This window comes from Schistocerca nitens, chromosome 4 (assembly GCF_023898315.1).
Source record: "Schistocerca nitens isolate TAMUIC-IGC-003100 chromosome 4, iqSchNite1.1, whole genome shotgun sequence".
NCBI lineage: Eukaryota > Metazoa > Arthropoda > Insecta > Orthoptera > Acrididae > Schistocerca > Schistocerca nitens.
The window spans coordinates 976,541,862-976,565,273 of NC_064617.1; the positions used below are offsets into that span (position 1 = coordinate 976,541,862).

Here is a 23,412-nt window from a genome sequence, read left to right on the forward strand (position 1 = left end):
TTCTAAGATAAGTCGTAAGGTTAGTATTGCCTCACGTGTTCCAACATTTCTACGGAATCTAAACTGATCTTCCTCGAGGTGAGTTTCTACTAGTTTTTCCATTCGTCTGTAAAGAATTCGCGTTAGTATTTTGCAGCCGTGACTTATTAAACTGATAGTTCGGTTATTTTCACATCTGTGAACACCTGCTTTCTTTGGGATTGGAATTATTATTTGTTTCTGAAGTCTTATGGTTTTTTTCCTGTCTCATATATCTTGCTCACCAGATGGTAGAGTTTTGTCAGGACTGGCTCTCCCAAGGCCATCAGTAGTTCTAATGGAATGTTGTCTACTCCCGGGGCCTTGTTTCGACTCAGGTCTTTCAGTGCTCTGTCAAACTCTTCACGCAGTATCTTATCTCCCATTTCATCTTCATCTACATCCTCTTCCATTTCCATAATATTGTCCTCAAGTACATCGCCCTTGTATAGGCCCTCTATATACTCCTTCCACCTTTCTGCTTTCCCTTCTTTGCTTAGAACTGGGTTTCCATCTGAGCTCTTGATATTCATAGAAGTGGTTCTCTTCTCTCCAAAGGTCTCTTTAATTTTCCTGTAGGCAGTATCTATCTTACCCCTAGTGAGACAAGCCTCTACATCCTTACATTTGTCCTCTAGCCATCCCTGCTTAGCCATTTTGCACTTTCTGTCGATCTCATTTTTGAGACGTTTGTATTCCTTTCTGCCTGCTTCATTTACTGCATTTTTATATTTTCTCCTTTCATCAATTAAATTCAATATTTCTTCTCTTACCCAAGGATTTCTATTAGCCCTCGTCTTTTTACCTACTTGGTCCTCTGCTGCCTTCACTACTTCATCCCTCAGAGCTACCCATTCTTCTTCTACTGTATTTCTTTCCCCCATTCCTGTCAATTGTTCCCTTATGCTCTCCCTGAAACTCTCTACAACCTCTGGTTCTTTCAGTTTATCCAGGTCCCATCTCCTTAAATTCCCACCTTTTTGCAGTTTCTTCAGTTTCAATCTGCAGTTCATAACCAATAGATTGTGGTCAGAATCCACATCTGCCCCTGGAAATGTCTTACAATTTAAAACCTGGTTCCTAAATCTCTGTCTTACCATTATATAATCTATCTGATACCCATTAGTATCTCCAGGATTCTTCCAGGTATACAACCTTCTTTTATGATTCTTGAACCAAGTGTTAGCTATGATTAAGTTATGCTCTGTGCAAAATTCTACAAGGCGGCTTCCTCTTTCATTTCTTCCCCCCAATCCATATTCACGTACTATGTTTCCTTCTCTCCCTTTTCCTACTGACGAATTCCAGTCACCCGTGACTATTAAATTTTCGTCTCCCTTCACTGCCTGAATAATTTCTTTTATCTCGTCATACATTTCATCAATTTCTTCATCATCTGCAGAGCTAGTTGGCATATAAACTTGGACTACTGTAGTAGGCATGGGCTTTGTGTCTATCTTGGCCACAATAATGCGTTCACTATGCTGTTTGTAGTAGCTAACCCGCACTCCTATTTTTTTATTCATTATTAAACCTACTCCTGCATTACCCCTATTTGATTTTGTATTTATAACCCTGTATTCACCTGACCAAAAGTCTTGTTCCTCCTGCCACCGAACTTCACTAATTCCCACTATATCTAACTTTAACCTATCCATTTCCCTTTTTAAATTTTCTAACCTACCTGCCCGATTAAGGGATCTGACATTCCACGCTCCGATCCGTAGAATGCCAGTTTTCTTTCTCCTGATAACGACGTCCTCTTGAGTAGTCCCCGCCCGGAGATCCGAATGGGGGACTATTTTACCTCCGGAATATTTTACCCAAGAGGACGCCATCATCATTTAATCATACAGTAAAGCTGCATGTCCTCGGGAAAAATTACGGCTGTAGTTTCCCCTTGCTTTCAGCCGTTCGCAGTACCAGCACAGCAAGGCCGTTTTGGTTAATGTTACAAGGCCAGATCAGTCAATCATCCAGACTGTTGCCCCTGCAACTACTGAAAAGGCTGCTGCCCCTCTTCAGGAACCACATGTTTGTCTGGCCTCTCAACAGATACCCCTCCGTTGTGGTTGCACCTACGGTACGGCCATCTGTATCGCTGAGGCACGCAAGCCTCCCCACCAACGGCAAGGTCCATGGTTCATGGGGGAAGACATCGGTATTCACGAGTGAAAATATCAGTTTCGTCATTTGTTTCCGAGTTTTCACGCAAAGGTCTTAACAGACGGGATAAGTTTCTAGTTACTCAATGGCTCACAATGATTTCTTACTCAGGGGAAAATTGTGTGACCTGGGTGGTGGAAGCTATGCATGGAATGCAAAAAGTTTTCGTGTAAGTGGTGAAATCGATAAACTGAAAAGACTCTAGGGCTTTTTAAAATTATAATTACATCCTTTATTCATCGACAAGTATGTGATGGCAGGAGGCTTTTTGCAGTGTGAAAACGACACCCAGCTGGTGCAAGTGTGGACGTATCATAATTTTTTTATACACCCATAACTGATAATCAAAAATGTTATGCTGCTGCTTGAACATAAAGAGAGTGTGGCTTATGTTCCAACATATCACCAGATGTTTGTGGGACGTAATCAAACTACTATTCATGTAAAAGAAAATTTTGTATGTCTAGTCGTAAGGGAAGGACACATTCAACATGGTGAATTGTGATTTCAATGCACTGAGGAGTACATCCGAACGTAAGTGGTGATAGATTCATTTCGTAAACAGCTGCACAATATAGCAATGCAAGTGTTCAACTGGATCTGCTAAGTGTACAAACAAGACAGGTAATACGGCTGTGACAATACATCCCCTCATCTGCACCCTTAAGCATACCCTCGCATTTTCATCGTTGTTCTATCGATAGTGATGTTGAATTCAGTACACCAACCCGCAACGGTGGTGTCTTTCCAAGCATTACGTCCGCAGGTGCGGTATTCATTACCGCATAGTGCCGGATGCCTGTCCTTCATAACAGTTGTCTGAGAGAATCTTGGCAGGATGCAGCACCTTCCAGAAGCACTGATTCAAAGACTTTGTCAGATACTTTCCTAGGACTGAGGAGAATAGAGACGTATAGCTGGTGTGAGTGTAGGTATACCATAACGTTTTCGGGTGCTGTACAGATATAAATGGTAACTGCACTGTTTGTGTAAAATGTGTACATATTGAAGTGTAATGTTACTGTGGCTTATGTTGGGCATGACCAGAGAAAATAAGTGTGTGTCCTATCATGAGGGACGTATAGATTCAGCACATGCATAGCTGCAAGGTTATGAGAGATTTTTATGTGGAAAATTATGTGCCCTATAGGTACTCAGATCCGTTCCAGTACCACAGCCATCAAGAGGAGACATTACCGGTACATCTATCGGTGTCAGACTGCAGAAGCAATCGTAATATTTAATTGTAGTTACACTGGTAATTATGTTCCTGGTTCCCAATATTCTTGTGAGTCTTGTATGTATTTGATGATCTGTAGACAACTTTTGTGACGTTTAACTGTCAGTGCAATATGGCGATGTGTACAAAACAGTTTTTTGCTGCTGAAAGTCTTGTCTGCAGGAAATAATGGTGGGCAGTGCTCCCACACTGGCAGCAGCAGCGGTTTGATGGGTAAATTCAGTGACAGATGGGTTGTCCCATAAGGATTGCAAGGAAAAATACACCATGTGCTATTCTGAGAAGCACTGCAACATCTCTCTCGACACTGGATCCGCACCGCAGCTATGTGTCATCACGGCGGCAATGGTGCTTAGGTGAACACGTATTTTGACAGGTATTTCTCGGGTGTCATGCATGAAAGAGATGCAGCCTTCTCGTGCTTGAGGGACCCGAATGGACACCTGTGTGTGGCTCGGCAGCTGATTGCTGTATCGTCACTTCGTGGGGACTGCCGGTGCACCCTGACCTTGGCGTCGCCGTCGGGCAGTGGGATCTGTTTTTTATTAGCAATATTTTCTTTACACTATATTCCATCGATTTCACGCACTAATAGGATGCCTCGAACTAAAAAAACTACCCCATACATGTGAAGAATATCGATTTACAAAATTGTTAAGGCTTTCGTGGCCACTTGTTGACAAACTGCCTATTGGCTTCTGTCTCGGGTTCTTCGGCCGACGTTCATCTAATGATTTTTCTGACGTTTCGCCAGCACGAGTGGCTGGCATTGTCAAAGCTTCACCCTCCATTGCCGGTGGTGAACTGGAGCCGAGCTCGCGGCCGCAGACTATATGTACCTGGCGCGCCAACGTCCGAGGGCTTCTCCGTGGTCATTTCCGGTGCGGTTCTCCTCTTGCTACCTGCGACGGTCGTTCGCTGCAGTACGGGAAGCCAGGATCCGTTTACCTTAAGGCTTTCCTCTTTCTTGTTCAAACTGTTCGCTTGTTTTTGTATTTCTACAGCTTCTCTAAACAAGCGTGTGTGATAGTGCTTCTCTACAGCCGACACGGAAATTCTGGCTGTAGAGAAGCACTATCACTATAATTTTAATATATAATTTTAATATCGATTTAATTAATATTTTTCGTATCAACGTAGTATTAGCAGTACAATAGTGAAGGGGAGGATGTGTGTGAGTGGGCGACATGGAGCAGAACAGCAGGTTAAGTGCAGAACACTACATTAATTTGAATAAGTTTTATGTAAAATGCAGTACAATAGTTTAATGGGGTTGGTGACAAAGAAGCGCGCCATAAATGGCGTTCAAAACCATCTGAAATTCGAAAAGTGTATCAGAAAATGGTGAGAGGACATGAATAATTACTTAATTTGGTATCAAGGGCGGTACAATAGTTTAAGGAAATGAGGGTGATATGGAAAACCACTAAACATAACAATAGGTTAAGTGCTGACAAAGGGCCAAACATTAGGTTAAGGCACCTAGAGTACAGTGCTGAACATTAGGTTATGCAACATGTTTGCCCCACGTAATTGCTTATTACAAGACCTACTTGTTACCAAACACCAGAGAATGATGAGCAAGAGAAATCCATCCCCCACAAACTGAATGCTTTGTAAATAAATAATATAACCTTTAATTTCCTGTTATGAGATCCTTCCTCTCCACCAATTTCCATATATGCCATACACAGCAATCGATTTCTGGACAAATTCTTTAACTAAATAAATTAACTATATTCTGTACACTGCCATAAATAATTAAATAATATTCTGTACTTTTTCTAAAGTGTTTAAACAATATTCCACACACTGCAACCGCATTCGCTCCAAATCACCGATCAGTTGAGTCTCTTTTCCTGCCGATTTCTGGGAGAGATGTTGGGAGGGGAGGGGGCTTACCAGAGGGGGAGAAGTTAATTAATTGATTAGTTTAATTAAGTAGTCAATCAAATTGATAAGAGTGAGAGGGGCTATCCAATAACTCAGACCTGAAAGTGTACCTGTAGCAGCGAGGGTGAGGTTTCCTGATGAGGGACGGGAGTTGGAGGGGGCAGGGAAGCAATAGGTTAAGTTCCTGTCAATCAAAATGAAGGATCCTTTAAGTAGAACAATAGGTTAAGTACCTGTCCCTCAAAGGAGAACGATAGGTTTGCCCCTGAGTGCATAACTGCCTCTCAGGTAGGCAACCCGCACTAACAAAATGCGCTGATGGCTGCTTTGCTCTACTACTCAAATGTACTGTTCACTAATGAGGTTTCACTTCAACATGCTATAAGTTACTACAGCATTAGGAGACTATTGTAAATGGTGAAGGAGAATTTATTGTTGATGACTGAAGTCTCTGTTATATGTAGCCGAGCGGTCTAAGGCGCTGCAGTCATGGACTGAGCGGCTGGCCCCGGCGGACGTTCGAGTCCTCCCTCGGGCATGGGTGTGTGTGCTCGTCCTTAGGATAATTTAGGTTAAGTAGTGTGTTAGCTTAGGGACTGATGACCTTCGCAGTTAAGTCCCATAAGATTTCACACACATTTTTTTTTGTTATATGTATCTGTTGTGTTCATTAAAGTTACAGAAAAATGCTATGAACTTATGCATCAACCTAATAGCTGCTTGCATGAGGGCCAGAGGTGGACCAACGTGATATTGAAGCATCCAGTTTCTCATGACCTGTTTGCTTGCAGTCTGCACATGTACACCATACCTACTAATTTCCATCCCATTTGGATAATTTCTCCGTGGTGCATCATTTCTTCATTTTCTTTTCTTTTTTTGGTCCTAGAGTGTATTGCTGCACAGTCGTTGTTAATCTCGAAATAGTAACGACACAACACTGAACTCACAGAGCATATACGCTACTGGATGTACTAGTAATATCTCAAACACCCAATACCGACACAAGTTAATCACATGCACATAGGAATTGAATTCAACAAACAAAGAAACCACGAATTGTAAGAGAAAACAGCAATAAAATGGACTGAGCGATTATACACAAAAATAAAAAACTTAAATAAATAAAACTGATTGAAATATTTCGAAATAAATTAGGGTCAATGAGACTGGTAACTTTTGCTGCTGTGGTAATTGGAAACAGGACCAGATAACTCTACAGACACAAAAAACTATTGCCCACATGCTCTACCAGCAGACTGTGGCACTCGCTGCCTGATGCTGCAGGTAAATAAGTTTTGTAGACACAAACAAAAAATAAATGTCTGCCTGTCTTGCTGGCGACTCATTACCGCTCCCTGTCAGTGAGGACGATAGTAACACCGCTGTTTCGTTATTCATTTTCAGGAGAGGACTGGAATCCCAGAATGCAATACAAAAACAAAGGCTTCTCCAGCATTCGAGGAGGTCCTGGACGCCATTGGGTCCAGGGGGAAGTTCCAGATGAGGCTGAACATCGTTTTCGTTTGCTTTGCCTCATGCTTCGACCTGATGAGTGTCAACATGTTCTACCTGGCTATGCAGACTCCTGATCACTGGTGCTACGTCCCTGGCAGGGAACTCTCCAACCTTTCAGTTGAGCAGTGGAAGAACCTCACCATACCGAGGTTTGTAGTGGGAAATACTTTAGGTTTCATCGATCGAATGTTCCATCGGTTCTTGGTAGAATCTTTAATACTTTATGGATGAAAACACACGCGATACTTGTGCAGTATTATATAGTATTTATTATTTATTTCACAAATCGTTTTTTGCCTTTTATGCAATCATCAGGTACAAAGGTATGTGGTGGAGTGAAGTTTTATTGGACATTTTAATCTAGTACATCTGCAGAGTATCTCAATTTCCAGAGATGAAAAATGTTAACGTTAAGTTTAAGAGTAAAACAAGAGGGACGGTTTCAGTGTAAATGCGGTATAAGATTATTTAACTGAGATAAAATAAAGGAAGGAAGACGAACATTTTTCGAGTAAATTAAATTAATGAACATATGTCCATCACGCCAAGCTTAGTACTGAATGACCAGGCGCAGCTCCCTTACTCGCCACTACTAACTGCAGATGTTCCTCATAACCCCATCCAGGCCACGTGGTAAATTCCACCCCTTACTCACGCACCCCATTTTCCTCTATTTCAGTTACTATAATTTCTTATGTTGTGTGAAAAAATATATTGTGTAATCACATATGACTGGCTCACCTGCTTAATTTCTCTAATAAAACTTATCTGTTAGTAATGTAGGAACTATTAAAGACAAAATTATTTATTTCAGGCACATCTTTGGAATATGTAAACAAATTTTACTGTTGAATTTATTTTCTTCTATGAACAACTGTTGTAATTTGTATACAGCTAATTTGTAACATGTTTTACCTTGATTAAATGGTCGTACATCGCATTTACACTGAAATAATCCCTGATGTTTTATTTCTAAACCTAACTTCGGAAATGGAGATAATCTGTAGATGCACTAGTTTAAAGTACACTCCTGGAAATGGAAAAAAGAACACATTGACACCGGTGTGTCAGACCCACCATACTTGCTCCGGACACTGCGAGAGGGCTGTACAAGCAATGATCACACGCACGGCACAGCGGACACACCAGGAACCGCGGTGTTGGCCGTCGAATGGCGCTAGCTGCGCAGCATTTGTGCACCGCCGCCGTCAGTGTCAGCCAGTTTGCCGTGGCATACGGAGCTCCATCGCAGTCTTTAACACTGGTAGCATGCCGCGACAGCGTGGACGTGAACCGTATGTGCAGTTGACGGACTTTGAGCGAGGGCGTATAGTGGGCATGCGGGAGGCCGGGTGGACGTACCGCCGAATTGCTCAACACGTGGGGCGTGAGGTCTCCACAGTACATCGATGTTGTCGCCAGTGGTCGGCGGAAGGTGCACGTGCCCGTCGACCTGGGACCGGACCGCAGCGACGCACGGATGCACGCCAAGACCGTAGGATCCTACGCAGTGCCGTAGTGGACCGCACCGCCACTTCCCAGCAAATTAGGGACACTGTTGCTCCTGGGGTATCGGCGAGGACCATTCGCAACCGTCTCCATGAAGCTGGGCTACGGTCCCGCACACCGTTAGGCCGTCTTCCGCTCACGCCCCAACATCGTGCAGCCCGCCTCCAGTGGTGTCGCGACAGGCGTGAATGGAGGGACGAATGGAGACGTGTCGTCTTCAGCGATGAGAGTCGCTTCTGCCTTGGTGCCAATGATGGTCGTATGCGTGTTTGGCGCCGTGCAGGTGAGCGCCACAATCAGGACTGCATACGACCGAGGCACACAGGGCCAACACCCGGCATCATGGTGTGGGGAGCGATCTCCTACACTGGCCGTACACCACTGGTGATCGTCGAGGGGACACTGAATAGTGCACGGTACATCCAAACCGTCATCGAACCCATCGTTCTACCATTCCTATACCGGCAAGGGACCTTGCTGTTCCAACAGGACAATGCACGTCCGCATGTATCCCGTGCCACCCAACGTGCTCTAGAAGGTGTAAGTCAACTACCCTGGCCAGCAAGATCTCCGGATCTGTCCCCCATTGAGCATGTTTGGGACTGGATGAAGCGTCGTCTCACGCGGTCTGCACGTCCAGCACGAACGCTGGTCCAACTGAGGCGCCAGGTGGAAATGGCATGGCAAGCCGTTCCACAGGACTACATCCAGCATCTCTACGATCGTCTCCATGGGAGAATAGCAGCCTGCATTGCTGCGAAAGGTGGATATACACTGTACTAGTGCCGACATTGTGCATGCTCTGTTGCCTGTGTCTATGTGCCTGTGGTTCTGTCAGTGTGATCATGTGATGTATCTGACCCCAGGAATGTGTCAATAAAGTTTCCCATTCCTGGGACAATGAATTCACGGTGTTCTTATTTCAATTTCCAGGAGTGTATTCGATCCAACAAAATTTCACTGTATCACATACTTTAACTTTGTACCTGATGATCACGTAAAAGCTGAAAACCGGTTTGAGAAATAAATAATGTATGTTGTAGGGTATTACACCAACGTTGTGTATATTGTCATTCAAATTTTGGCTTTCATCTACTACAGTTGCCTGTTCATTCCATGGTAGGTGAAACACAGTAAGTACAGCTTATTATAGGTGTGCGTACCGCATAAAATGATAAAAGATGGCACAGACCAATCCTGGTGTAACGTTATCATTCGGAATATGTAGCGTAAACAGAAGACGTTGCACTTTCAATATTAAAAAGTAATATACTGTTGGCGCAGCTTGCTTACTGAAACACGGGACATGTGCAAAGGGTGCAACTACTTTCAGAATAAGATCTTGGAGAAAAATCTATCAGAAAATCCAGAGAAGTTACGGTTCTATGACACACTCTAAAGGCAACGTTTGGATACAGAGCTTCTGCCTAGTTCTTCACACAAGAGTCTAGTGTCAAAAATGAAAACAGCAGACAGAAAGTGGGAACATTAATCTCCAAATTTAAAAATGAGTTCAGCCGTAACGACACTTCTAATGTAATGTTGTCTGACCATCGTACGCACGAAAATAAGCACTACCAGTACTGAAAAGCAGTTTAGACCATTCGTTACGAAGATAGCTCCAGAAAAATTTCTATTACAAACAACTTTATGCGGAAAGTAACTATAGCTCAGAGTCGTTGTGAATAATAATAACAATACTCAACACTCAATAACCATTCAAATTATCACAAAAATTATAACAATTAAAAAGTCAAGAATAGTGGGGTATTTCCAAAAACCACTGATCTGTATCAAGGTGATTTATTCCTACCCTTTCAAAATTTCACTCATGATTTGTATTCTTGGCAGATGAACTTGAAATGCGTCTGACGTGAAACCGGTAGCTTCGTATAAAGTACTTTTCATACTGCTATGCGGCTTCTGGAAACACCTTACCGTTCTTGACTTTTTAGTTGTTATAATTTTTATGATAATTCGAATGGTTTTTTAATGTTGACTGTTGTTATTGTTAATTACAAATTGCTATTAGCTTTTACACCGAATATACTGTGGAAAGTGCTCCTTTTCATTGCTTATCTGTACCAAGAATCTCTCAGTAACAAAACAGGTGTACAGAATCTACATCTCCATACACACTCTGCAAACCACCGTGAAACGCACGGTTGTACAACATGTTAAGATGTTTACCTTTTCCATTCACGGGAAAGTGATTGCTTAGTTGTCTCTATGCTCGCTGTAATTAGTCTTCTATTGTCTTCGAAGTACAAAATACGTAGGAGGTATGGTACATTCCTTGGTTTGTCAGTTAATAATAGTTCTTGAAACTTAGTAAATAGGATGTAGGGTATAGTTGACTTTTATCTTTAAGCATTTTGTAAGCGGCCTGTGACGGGGGTGGGGGTGGGTTGCGTGCGAGGGGTGGTGGAGCTAAACAGAGACTATACACCACGTTACGTAGCACATGCACATGGCCACAATATTCTATGACCGAGCGTGTAGATCTCACGTACCTATCTCCTCTCTGCACTTGTTCCCTTTTTATTCCAACCACCAACTAAAGATGGATCTGAAATGTTTCTTTGCTAATTAGCTGCAGGTTGAGGGAGCATACAAGACACATAGCCAGAACCACAAACATCTGGTAAACACTCACATTTGTTCCACCAGTGCAATGTGGGCTGCACTGTTCACACAAAAGGTGTAACTAAGTGCGTGCATGACAACTCGCACTTTTCGGAGAGTAATTTCTCTGCTTCTGTTGGTCACAGAGACAAGGGGTCAAGTGTTCTGGATAACCTTAAGCCTAGAGACCATTTGTATACTTTGGGAATAACGGACATGCTGTCGCTTCTTGTTTTTCTTTCCGTTTTGGCCATTTGAGGACAACGTTAATTCGCGTCAAGTATCTTTTCTTCTGGGCTATCTCATTGTTCAATATTCTTTTATTCTCGTGCTTTGCAACCTTCTGTCTTCTGTCTTATGACTTTGCTGTGGGTCTAGTTTCGTCTTCGAAACCTGTGAAAGCCTAGATTTTTTATTTAAAAATTACTCTTTTGTATTATCTGTTTTCTGTATTCCCATTTCTTCTAGACGCCTTTGCACCTCTTGGACCCAGTGTACTTTGGTTCTCTTGTCCACCAGAAAATTATTTGCTGTGTTAACCTCCCATGGTCCATTCTGTGGATGTGTCCAAAGATCAGAATCCTCCTTTCGCTGCTGATGTCCGAGATTCTCTCTACCTTGGTGTATAGTTCATGGTTCTCTCGTCTTCTAAATTGACTACCTTGTGTTCTTCGAGGTCGCACTGTTCTCCTGAGAATTTTTCGTTCCACGCGTTCTAGTCTCTTACGTACTCCTGTTCGTACTAGGTTAAGAATTTCTGCTGCATATAAGACTATTCTACAGTACAGAGTCAAAATTTAAACTACACATTTCCTCCAGCCCAGGAAAACTGAACATATCGCGTGGTTCTTATACATTAGGTGTGGTCTAGGGTGGACCTTAAGAGGCTTAGAAAGCACCATTTGTTCATGGGCAGTCCCTGAGAAAACCTAAAATTAAAAAAAAGATTTTTGGGTGTCAAAAGCGCCAATTGTGGCGATATCGACTTCCATAATTTCTATTAATGGCAAATAGTCGAAATTTTTATCATATGTTTTTAAGATGATGTTATTCAGAACCTTGCAGTTTTCTTCAGTATCACTAACCATTAGCAAGATCCAGAGATTCAAAGTTACCGTACTTGCGCTTGTAAAATATGGAGGTAATATCTCTTGTGAGCTTTAACTCACGTATTTAACACATGGAAAAAAACTCTAGGATCACCACAAAGTTCTGAGGTCACAAAACAATGTTTTTAGCCAGCATTTTTTCGCCAACAAAACTTTGCGACGCCTTGTCTCAGGAAAAACAACACTTCACGCCTGTACAAATACGCCCAAAGTGTTACTGCAATGACAAAAATTGACTGAAAAGAAAACCCCGAAACATTGCAAGTAAAATATTTCTAATAACATTTTTTCTATTTTAAGATACCATGAGCCAGACATTTCGGTGATCTGCTATAAATGCGCAAAGAATCCAAGAAAAATGTCAAACTATTTTGTGTTAAACTTATATTATGCTTTCTCATTGTCTATATGTGTCAATGTATCTAAATTTGTCGAATTACACACATCAAAAAAAGTTTTACATCACCTCGGTTCCCAGAGTTCCACAACCTGTACAGAAAATTGGAATAGAGATCAACATAAACATCATGTCCGCCCTTTTTATTGCTCATTAAAACCACACATTGCGTGTTGTACTACCATGCAGCGAGACCTTCAGAGGTGGTGGTCCAGATTGCTGTACACACCGGTACCTCTAATACCCAGTAGCACATCCTCTAGCATTGATGCAAGTCTGTATTCGTTGTGGCATACTATCCAAAAGTTCATCAAGGCTCTGTTGGTCAAAATTGTCCCACTCCTCAACGGCGATTCGGTGTAGATCCCTCAGAGTGGTTGATGAGTCACGTCGTCCATAAACAGCCCTTTTACATCTATCTATCCCAGGCATGTTCGATAGGGTTAATGTCTGGAGAACTTGCTGGTCACTCCAGTCGAGCGATGTAGTTATCCTGAAGGAAGTCACTCGCATGATGTGCACGACGGGGGCTCGAATTGTTGTCCATGAAGACGAATGCCAATCCTGAACGGTCCATGTTGTTGGACCCACCTGTACCGTGCTGCATGGTGCCGTGATTGCAAGGGTGGACCTCGCCATGGACGTCGGGAGTGAATTTCCACACGACGTCCTGTGACTGCACGAAAAGCATTATTTAACACGGTGGCATTGCTCTCAGGGTTCCTCCGAGCCATAATTCGTGGGTAGTGGTCATCGACTGCAGTAGTAGCCCATGGGCAGCCTGAGCGAGTCATGTCATCGACAGTTCCTGTCTCTTTGTATCTCCTCCATGACCGAACAACATCGCTTTGGTTCACTCCGAGATGCCTGGACACTTCCATTGTTGAGAGCCCTTCCTGGCACAAAGTAACAATGCGGACGCGATCAAATCGCCGTATTGACCGTCTAGCCATGGTTGAACTATAGGCAACACGAGCCGGGTACCTCCTTCCTGGTGGAATGACTGGAACTGATCGGCTGTCGGACCCCCTGCGCCTAATAGGCGCTGCTGATGCGTGCTTGTTTACATCTTTGGACGCGTTTAGTGGCATCTCTGAACAGTCAAAGGGACTGTGTCTGTGATACAATATCCACCGTCAACGTCTATCTTCAGGAGTTCTGGGAACCAGAGTGATGCAAAACTTTTTGTTGTGTGTATATCAATGAACTGTCAAAGGTTCACTGACCTCTGGAACTGGTTTTATATAACCAGCATACCTTGCTCTAACAAGGAATAGAAGTGCTAGCGGAGAAATACTCCTGTCGGAGCACAAACGAGGCGGCTATGTTCCTCTTTAAAATACTTTACAGAAGATGTGCGATACCAGTCACCTCAAACGTCATTCCGCCATCAAAAATTTTGGCATGCTGACATATTCGCGCTTTTTTGTGCTGAAACAGAGTAGCAGGCAAACAGTGACGGTGGAAGAGAGACGAGACAGTGTCGGTGGGAGAGAAAGAGAGAGGAGCCAGTGACGGTGGGAAAGAGAAAGTGGTAGTGTAAGAGAAAGAGAGGTGGACGAAGACAATAACAGTGGCATCAAAAGAGAGAGGAGAGAGGCAGTGTCAGTAAAAACAGAAAGCGATTGGATAGAGATAGAAGCAGTGGGAGAAGAAGAGAAAGAAGACACTGGAAATGAAAAATACAGATGAGCGGAGACCATGCATAGGCCTGGGAATCTGAACACTTTCAGACCAGCGGACTTTTAACACGCATGTACGGGCGACGGCGCATTTGGGACTGAAATTTTAAACACGTTAGTATAGGGTTTCGTTAGACCCCTGAAATTATTGAGCTGTCGGAGTATGGCGGGGACAGTTGCAGGGAGAAAGAAAGAAAAATGGAGACAGTGTAACTGATGATGATGATGATGATTTTTGGTTTGTGGGGGGCTCAACTGTGCAGTTATCAGCGCCGTACAAATTCCCAATCTTTACTCAGTCCAGTCTCGCCGCTTGTATGAATGATGATGAAATGATGAGGACTACGCAAACACGCAGTCCCTGGGCGGAGAAAATCCCCAACTCTTCCGGGAGTCTAACCTGGGGCCCCGTGATCTAGCAGTGCTAGCCACTAGACCATGAGTTGCGGACAGTGTAACTGAGTGAGGAGACAGTGGCAGTAGGGTATACTGTAAACCAATGGGTGAAAAGGGAGACAATGTGAGAGACGTGTGTAGACTGTGGCAGTGAGAGAGAGATGCTAAGTATGATGGCTTAGAGAGACTGTGTAAGACGATTTAGAACGCTCTGTGTTAAAAGAGCGCGAAAACGTCCACATGCCAAAATGTTTGGCGTGGAAAACGGAATGAGGATTGAGGTAATTGGTTTCCCACTTTTCTGCCAGAGTGTTTTAAAGAGGATCGTATTCGTCTTTTCTTGTGCTCCGACAGGAGCGTTTACGTAATTAATATACACTCTTGGAAATGGAAAAAAGAACACATTGACACCGGTGTGTCAGACCCACCATACTTGCTCCGGACACTGCGAGAGGGCTGTACAAGCAATGATCACACGCACGCCACAGCGGACACACCAGGAACCGCGGTGTTGGCCGTCGAATGGCGCTAGCTGCGCAGCATTTGTGCACCGCCGCCGTCAGTGTCAGCCAGTTTGCCGTGGCATACGGAGCTCCATCGCAGTCTTTAACACTGGTAGCATGCCGCGACAGCGTGGACGTGAACCGTATGTGCAGTTGACGGACTTTGAGCGAGGGCGTATAGTGGGCATGCGGGAGGCCGGGTGGACGTACCGCCGAATTGCTCAACACGTGGGGCGTGAGGTCTCCACAGTACATCGATGTTGTCGCCAGTGGTCGGCGGAAGATGCACGTGCCCGTCGACCTGGGACCGGACCGCAGCGACGCACGGATGCACGCCAAGACCGTAGGATCCTACGCAGTGCCGTAGGGGACCGCACCGCCACTTCCCAGCAAATTAGGGACACTGTTGCTCCTGGGGTATCGGCGAGGACCATTCGCAACCGTCTCCATGAAGCTGGGCTACGGTCCCGCACACCGTTAGGCCGTCTTCCGCTCACGCCCCAACATCGTGCAGCCCGCCTCCAGTGGTGTCGCGACAGGCGTGAATGGAGGGACGAATGGAGACGTGTCGTCTTCAGCGATGAGAGTCGCTTCTGCCTTGGTGCCAATGATGGTCGTATGCGTGTTTGGCGCCGTGCAGGTGAGCGCTACAATCAGGACTGCATACGACCGAGGCACACAGGGCCAACACCCGGCATCATGGTGTGGGGAGCGATCTCCTACACTGGCCGTACACCACTGGTGATCGTCGAGGGGACACTGAATAGTGCACGGTACATCCAAACCGTCATCGAACCCATCGTTCTACCATTCCTAGACCGGCAAGGGAACTTGCTGTTCCAACAGGACAATGCACGTCCGCATGTATCCCGTGCCACCCAACGTGCTCTAGAAGGTGTAAGTCAACTACCCTGGCCAGCAAGATCTCCGGATCTGTCCCCCATTGAGCATGTTTGGGACTGGATGAAGCGTCGTCTCACGCGGTCTGCACGTCCAGCACGAGCGCTGGTCCAACTGAGGCGCCAGGTGGAAATGGCATGGCAAGCCGTTCCACAGGACTACATCCAGCATCTCTACGATCGTCTCCATGGGAGAATAGCAGCCTGCATTGCTGCGAAAGGTGGATATACACTGTACTAGTGCCGACATTGTGCATGCTCTGTTGCCTGTGTCTATGTGCCTGTGGTTCTGTCAGTGTGATCATGTGATGTATCTGACCCCAGGAATGTGTCAATAAAGTTTCCCCTTCCTGGGACAATGAATTCACGGTGTTCTTATTTCAATTTCCAGGAGTGTATCTGCCACACGGTGTACTTGCAGTACAGTATACCCTAAAGTTGTACTGCACAGCCTCTCTATTCGACTTCTAGTTCCGTAAACAAACAAAATCGCTGTCGACACATTTCTCGCCATTAATGTTAATTCATCCAAAGTGTTCAGCTAATGTTTTTTACGAGTTCACACACAACCGTTTCGCGGCGTGACTGGCTGTTGATCTATCGATGCGATATGCTAACGCAAGTGTCCACTCGTAAAATTCAGTTACACAGGTGACAAGTCCCCTTCAATCAGAATAATCACCGAATCAGGATCAAGTGCATGCTTGCTGATTCCGTAACAGTGGCGACGCGGCTGGCTGTTACCTTGACGATGTGGCACAGGACTGTGCAACTTGCACCTTTCATAATACTTCGCTGGTACTGTTGAAAAAACTGTAAAACACACGGCCTTTACGGTGAAAGCCTTGACCATATCTCACCAAAGTGCTGGAATTTCCGTTTTCGCACGCCACGACTCCGGCACTATGTGTAGCGTCCACCGCTAAGGCACTAACTAAAGCACTGTATAGTATAAACTAAACAATCCACCATTTTGAATACCACGTTGAAGGTGCTCGTTTAAAACTCTAATCTTAAATTCATCAAATGTACATTCCTTGCGCAGATAATATTACAGCGTAGTAAATGTATTCGCTCAGATTTGACTTTAAGATGCAAGCAAATTAAAGTAGGTGATTAGACGAGTATTTCGAGATATGACACATTCACTTACGTTCCACGCAAATCATACGTTGCTCTACTACATATTTACCAAATAGTGTTGAAATACGTCTCCAATATTGTATTTTCTGGTTTATATGTGGTATATCCACGTAAGTTTACGCTAAGTAAGAGTTGCATTCGTAAACAGTTACGGAATAACGTTAAAATGGAACACAACAGGCATAAAAACTGCGGATAAATTCTAGTGTCTGATTCCACTCGTCAGCTTTGAGCAATGACGTCATACCAGCGGCAAGGATGCTAGACAAAGGCAATGTTTGAAAGCAGCGGATGATATTCCTAAACAAAGCTGTGCAGAAGCCAGCAGTTGAAATAATGCAAATTACCGACAAAGGGAGTGGCCATCGCCGCGGTTTAACCCCTTTGTGTTAGTATTATAGGGGAAAGTGAGAAAGTATAATTAACAGAGTGATTCAGTGATATTTATGTGCCGTTATTGAGATTCCGCGTCTACCGCGCCGGCATTATTTGGATTACAGTGTTGGATTACAGTAATTGGATTTTGCGTGTGACGATTATGAATAACGAAGAAACCTGTGCTGAGATTAGCCGTTATTAACAGTGTAGGACGAAGGCAGTGGCTGTCTCCTTATCTTTGTGTTTCTGATAAGAATATAGGTCTTGATTAATGAAGCTGCGTTTGTTGTTCTTCTTGCCAACAGACAGTTCATTATTACAGCATTTGAGAAGGACGGAATGGAATGTAACAACTCCGTAGCAGCCCATTTCCGATTGCCAGCCCCATTAGGTACACGGTCACATTAATTAATTACTTAATTTGGGCTGCTATTCAGATCCCCGGACGAACGGGCTATAACAGAATATAAGGGAGTGTTACAATGAGTACCAAAAGTATATTACTGATGCGAATTTTATTGAGTATTTCAAAAGCTTTAAAAGAAATCTGTCAGAAATTATTTAAAAAGTAGAAAAAGAAAAAAACTGCAAATATTTTGTTATTACCAATAAGCTGCGATAAAGCATTATTAATTTACTCTTTCTATAAAATTAACAGCTCCTTAGTTGTAAATAAAATCAAGAAAAGTAGCTTACTTTAAACTTACAATATTACGTCATGTTATGTAAACATAATCTGCAGCAAGATAAATAAACACACATCTTACAAATATAATTTCATGACCACCGTTCTGTGAGCACATCTATTTTTAAAACAAAGAAAAAAGCATTTTACTTACATTATACAAGTAGCCGCTCGATTTTGTTGTTCAATCTTTACGCCTTGAATTCACAAGCCACCTTTTACGCCGATCTATATCTGAAGGAAACCGATAAAACTTAGAGCGACCATTTCTGCTATTATTTGAGCAATTTGGAGCTGCACACTCAACCGTTTGACGCTGTGGAACAATAAAATTAAGCAGAGTTCGTTGATTCACTTTCCTACGCCACGCGAAGCACACAACACTGTTTTCGGATTGGGATTCAAAATAGCGAATTGTTCAGCTCTGTATACCCAGTGCCTTATCTCTGACAATGACGTCACTCTCCGCGCTGGCGAGTGAGGCGACTGTCTATACTGCGATGGGGCGGGCAACGACATTACAGTCTGTCAGTTCAGGTTTTTCACCATCTCAATGACGCTGTCGGATGACCCGTTGGTCAAACAAACCTGTGACCATTTGCGCTGCCCTATTTCCTTACATTTGATAACACCTGTAGTCGTATTTCGTATAGGTCCTACTCAGTTGAACAATATTCTGCACGTACGAATATTTTGTAAGCAGTCTCATTTGTATCCCCGTTGAATCTTCCCAGTATCATACGAATGAACCAATGTACACCACCTGGTTCACATACAACTGAGGTTTTGATGTCATTCCATTTGTATTTATTTGTACTGTAGTCGTAGGATTGGACTATTTGCGTTTTGTGAAAAGCAAAAATTCACATTTCTGTACCTTTAAAGCAAGTTGTTAGTCCTTGCACGGCCTTGAAATCTTATCAAGCTCTGACTAGGGATAGTGGTTATCGAAATAACCGGTTTTCGATTATATCGGTTTTTTCCACGCAGTTTAATCTATTAAAACCGCTGAAAATAACCGTCTTCTGAAATAACCGATTTTCGGTATTTTATTCCTATTATTTCCTGTAATAAATGTAGATATCGAACTAAGATTTGATGGGTAGATCACATAACTAATGAGGAGGTACTGAATAGGATTGGGGAGAAGAGGAGTTTGTGGCACAACTTGACTAGAAGAAGGGATCGGTTGGTAGGACATGTTCTGAGGCATCAAGGGATCACCAATTTAGTATTGGAGGGCAGCGTGGAGGGTAAAAATCGTAGAGGGAGACCAAGAGGTGAATACACTAAGCAGATTCAGAGGGATGTAGGCTGCAGTAGGTACTGGGAGATGAAGAAGCTTGCACAGGACAGAGTAGCATGGAGAGCTGCACCAAACCAGTCTCAGAACTGAAGACCACAACAATAACAACAACATCTAACTAAGATTGAGAAATTTTGATGTTTTCCAAAATAACCAATATTCTAAACCAGTGCAAATTGTGCGAATAAAAATTACTCCATTTTTAAAAATGTTTATTAAAAAACAAAAAATTTTAGCACTGCTTCTATGGCTAACAGATATTTCGATTTTTTTACTCGGTTATTAGTGAAAAATAAAAAACGCCTGTTATAACAGAGACCAAAGAAATACCAAAAAATACTGGTTATCCAAAACTAAAATACCAGGATCGGTTTTAACTGGTCTGTTTTTCCCATACCTAGATCTGACTGTTCGTGCAGTTTTTTTCATTACAGATAAACGAATCACTTACAAAAGATGTGAAGTTACTATTTATATTGTCTTCCAGGACGCGAATATATTGTGCAAATGGCAGCAGATAATTCAGAGGGTGTGGAGTTAAATGGAAATATTAAGATATTAGGGTATGCAGATGATCTAAACATCATTAGCGATAGGAAAGAATCTGTAACAGCAAATGCGAATGCGTTAATCAAGGCTAGTGAAGATGTAGCTCTAAGGATAAGTTAAGACAAAACTAAATACCTGGTTACTGTTAGAATGCCAACAGCAGTAGATCATGAAATATTGAGAGTTGGAGACATGCAGTTTGAAAAAGTGAACACATTTAAGTATCTAGGCGTGGACATCACTTCGAGAAATGAGTTTGAATCCGAACTGAAGAAGAGATTACGGGCGGGAAATGCGTGCTACTTCTCACTGAATAGATTACTTTCATCACGGATATTGTCTAGGAATTTAAAGATTAGAATATACAAAACTATTATTCCACCAGTTATGCTGTATGGGTGTGAGACTTGGTCTCTCACTGTGCAAAATGAAAAGCCGTCTCGAGTATTTGAAAACAAAATTTTGAGGAACATTTTCGGAGCAAAAAGGGATGACATTAGCGGAGAGTAGCTAAAACTGCATAACGAAGAGCTTCACGAACTCTATTCAAGCCCTGACATAATCAGTATTATTAAATGACGTAGGCAGCGATGGGCGGGTCACGTAGCTCGAATGGATGAGGGCAGGGCAGCGCGCAGAGTACTGGTAGGGCACCTAGAGGGAAAACGTCCTGTGGGGAGACCGAGGCGTAGATGGGAGGACAATGTGAAGACTGATTTGAGGAGCCTGGGTATTGAAGGTGAATGGAAGGAAATAGCCCAAGACAGGGACAGGTGGCGAAAATACCTTGCTGCGGTAATGGACTCTAGAGTCCGGTATGGCCAGTGAGCGAGTGTGAGGTCGCGAATATACAACAAGAATAGCAACGGACTTAACATATTTCCTTGAGCACACCTGGAGGTACTTCTACTTTGTGTATGATTCTCCATCCAAGACAACATCCAGAGACCCGACTATCAAGAAATCCTCAATGCAGTCACCAATTTCGTCTGATATTCTATTTCATTTTTGGTGTACTTGCTTGAGTAGGCTTTGACGTGATAATGAGTCAGATTCTTGGAGGAAACAAAGAATTACAGACCAACATTACTGAAGTCCGTCTGTCCCGTAGCCCAGAGCTCATTATCGTTGTGATTGTCCTGGAGAAACAGAAAACGGAAGCTTACCTCCACACTCAATTCTTATGATAATGAGGGAATGATGGGAGCAAGTCAGACATCATTTTCACACGAAAACACCGTGCGGAGTCGAAAAGGAAGATTACGATTTCACATCATGACGGAAAAAGCTCATCAGAGCTACTAGGGTGGAGGAATAAACGATTTAATTAAACCAGGGTCCGATTGAGGTGGTGCGGTGATGAGACGGTGCACTCGTACAAAGGGCGTCCAAAACGATTTGCACAGTCGTCTCTAATTTCTTTAATTTTTTGCATGAAGAGAGCGAAATTTTTTGTGAATATACTTGGAACATTTAGCTATACATTGAGCCTACTCAAGGTACACTCCACCAGCTGTGACGCATCTGGCCCAACGTTCTTTCCATGATGTAAATACACGTTGGTAAAATTCTGGGGATTGACTTTTACACCATCGTTTGACTCAGGAAATAAGGTCTTTCTCACTATCAAATGTTTTACCACTCAGGTGGGCCTTCAGACGATCAAACAGGTAAAAATCATAAGGAGACAAGTCCAGACTCTAGGGAGGATGAGGAACAATTTTCCAACCCATTTCCCTGATTTTCTCCTGCGTCATAAGGGCTGTATGGGGGTGTGGCATTGTCATGGTGTAGTCTGACGAGCTGACCCTAAAGCTGTGGTCTGTGGGTCTTGATGGCACGTCGCAGCTTGTCCAATGACAAACAGTAACGGTCCCAGTTAATTGTGGAGCCAGGTTCCAAAAAGTCAATGAAAATGACACCACACTGATCCCAGAAGAAGGAGGCCATCACCTTTCGGCCTGCTGTTCGTGAAAGTCTTGGTTTCTTCTTCTGAGGGGAACCCAGATGACGCCACTCCATGGATCGGGTTTTGCTCTCAGGTTCGGACAGAAACAACCATATTTCATCCTGGGTAACACTGTTTCCACTCTTCAGTGAATGTCTTCCTGAGAGCCTCGCACACATTTTTCCTCATTTCTCTTGTCAGTAATCTAGGCACCCAACGTGCACATATTTTTCTGTACCTTAGTGACTGTGATACCACACTACCCAATGACAAACGAGTCATTTCAGCAAGCTGTCGTGTCGTCACACATCTGTCATTTTGGATGATTTGATCAATGGTCTCCTTATTCACATCACACACTGCCATCGATGGATTTTGGATTGTCCAGTAGCGAGAAATCACCTTCTTTACACCTCTGCAACCACCGCTGGATACTGCTGCGATCCACTGTGTCCTCCCCATAAACAGGGAGCAACTTCCTGTGAATCGATGTGGCAGAGTCTTCGTTCTTCTTGAAGAGGAAGTCCATCACCGACCGTTGTCGCAACCTGACACCTGACACCTGACACCTACTCCACGGTTCATTATGGCTTACCTGTAAATAAAAGAAAATGCTTTTATACACAAACTTACAGCTAGATGTTCCAAGCATGTTCACAAAAAATGTCATTCTCCTCCTGCAAAAAATAAAAAAATTAGAGACGACTGTGCAAAACGTTTTGAACGCCCTTCGTATTTGGGAAGACTGACCTCCGCCCAGTAATACAAATTCAGGTTACCTGTGATTTCCCTAATTCACCCAAGGCAAAATTTGGGATCGTTCGTTTGGATGGCTAAGCCTGATTTCCTTTCCTTTTCTTCCATAATACGATTAATCACTACGTCTCTAACAACCTCGTCGTCGACAAAAAGTTAAACCATCTGGACTTCTTCAAAAATGGGTTCAAATGGCTCTGAGCACTATGGGACTCAACTGCTGTGGTCATAAGTCCCCTAGAACTTAGAACTACTTAAACCTAACTAACCTAAGGACAGCACACAACACCCAGCCATCACGAGGCAGAGAAATTCCCTGACCCCGCCGGGAATCGAACCCGGGAACCCGGGCGTGGGATGGACTTCTTCCAAGACCCGGATAGCTAGATGGGAATTTGAACCTTCGCCATGTCATGCAACTGTTGTTCTTGTTCTTGTGGTCTTCAGTCCAACGACCCATTTGATGCCGCCCCCCCTCCCCCCCATCCTACTCTATCCTGTGCAGACCTCTTCGTCGCCGAGTAACTGCTGCAACTCAGATCCTTCTAATTCTGCTTACTGTGTTCATCTCTGAGTCTCTCTTTACGGTTTTTATCCTGGACGCTTCCCTCCAGTACTAAATTGGTGATCACTTAATGCCTCAGAAAGTGTCCTACCAACCGATCCTTACTTGTAGTCAGGTTATACAATAC

At 43.5% G+C, this 23,412-nt stretch overlaps 1 protein-coding gene across 1 annotated transcript in view; it reads left to right on the plus strand.

Moving 5' to 3' along the window:
• Nucleotides 1-6,595: 6,595 nt before the first annotated feature.
• The window catches only part of LOC126252737 (solute carrier family 22 member 7-like), a 90,733-nt gene continuing 73,916 nt past the window's right edge, over nucleotides 6,596-23,412 (plus strand). Inside the window, exons 1-2 of the mRNA XM_049953640.1 lie at nucleotides 6,596-6,604; nucleotides 6,725-6,984. Coding sequence (XP_049809597.1) covers nucleotides 6,596-6,604; nucleotides 6,725-6,984 — 269 coding nt within the window. The remainder of the gene's footprint in view (nucleotides 6,605-6,724; nucleotides 6,985-23,412) is intronic.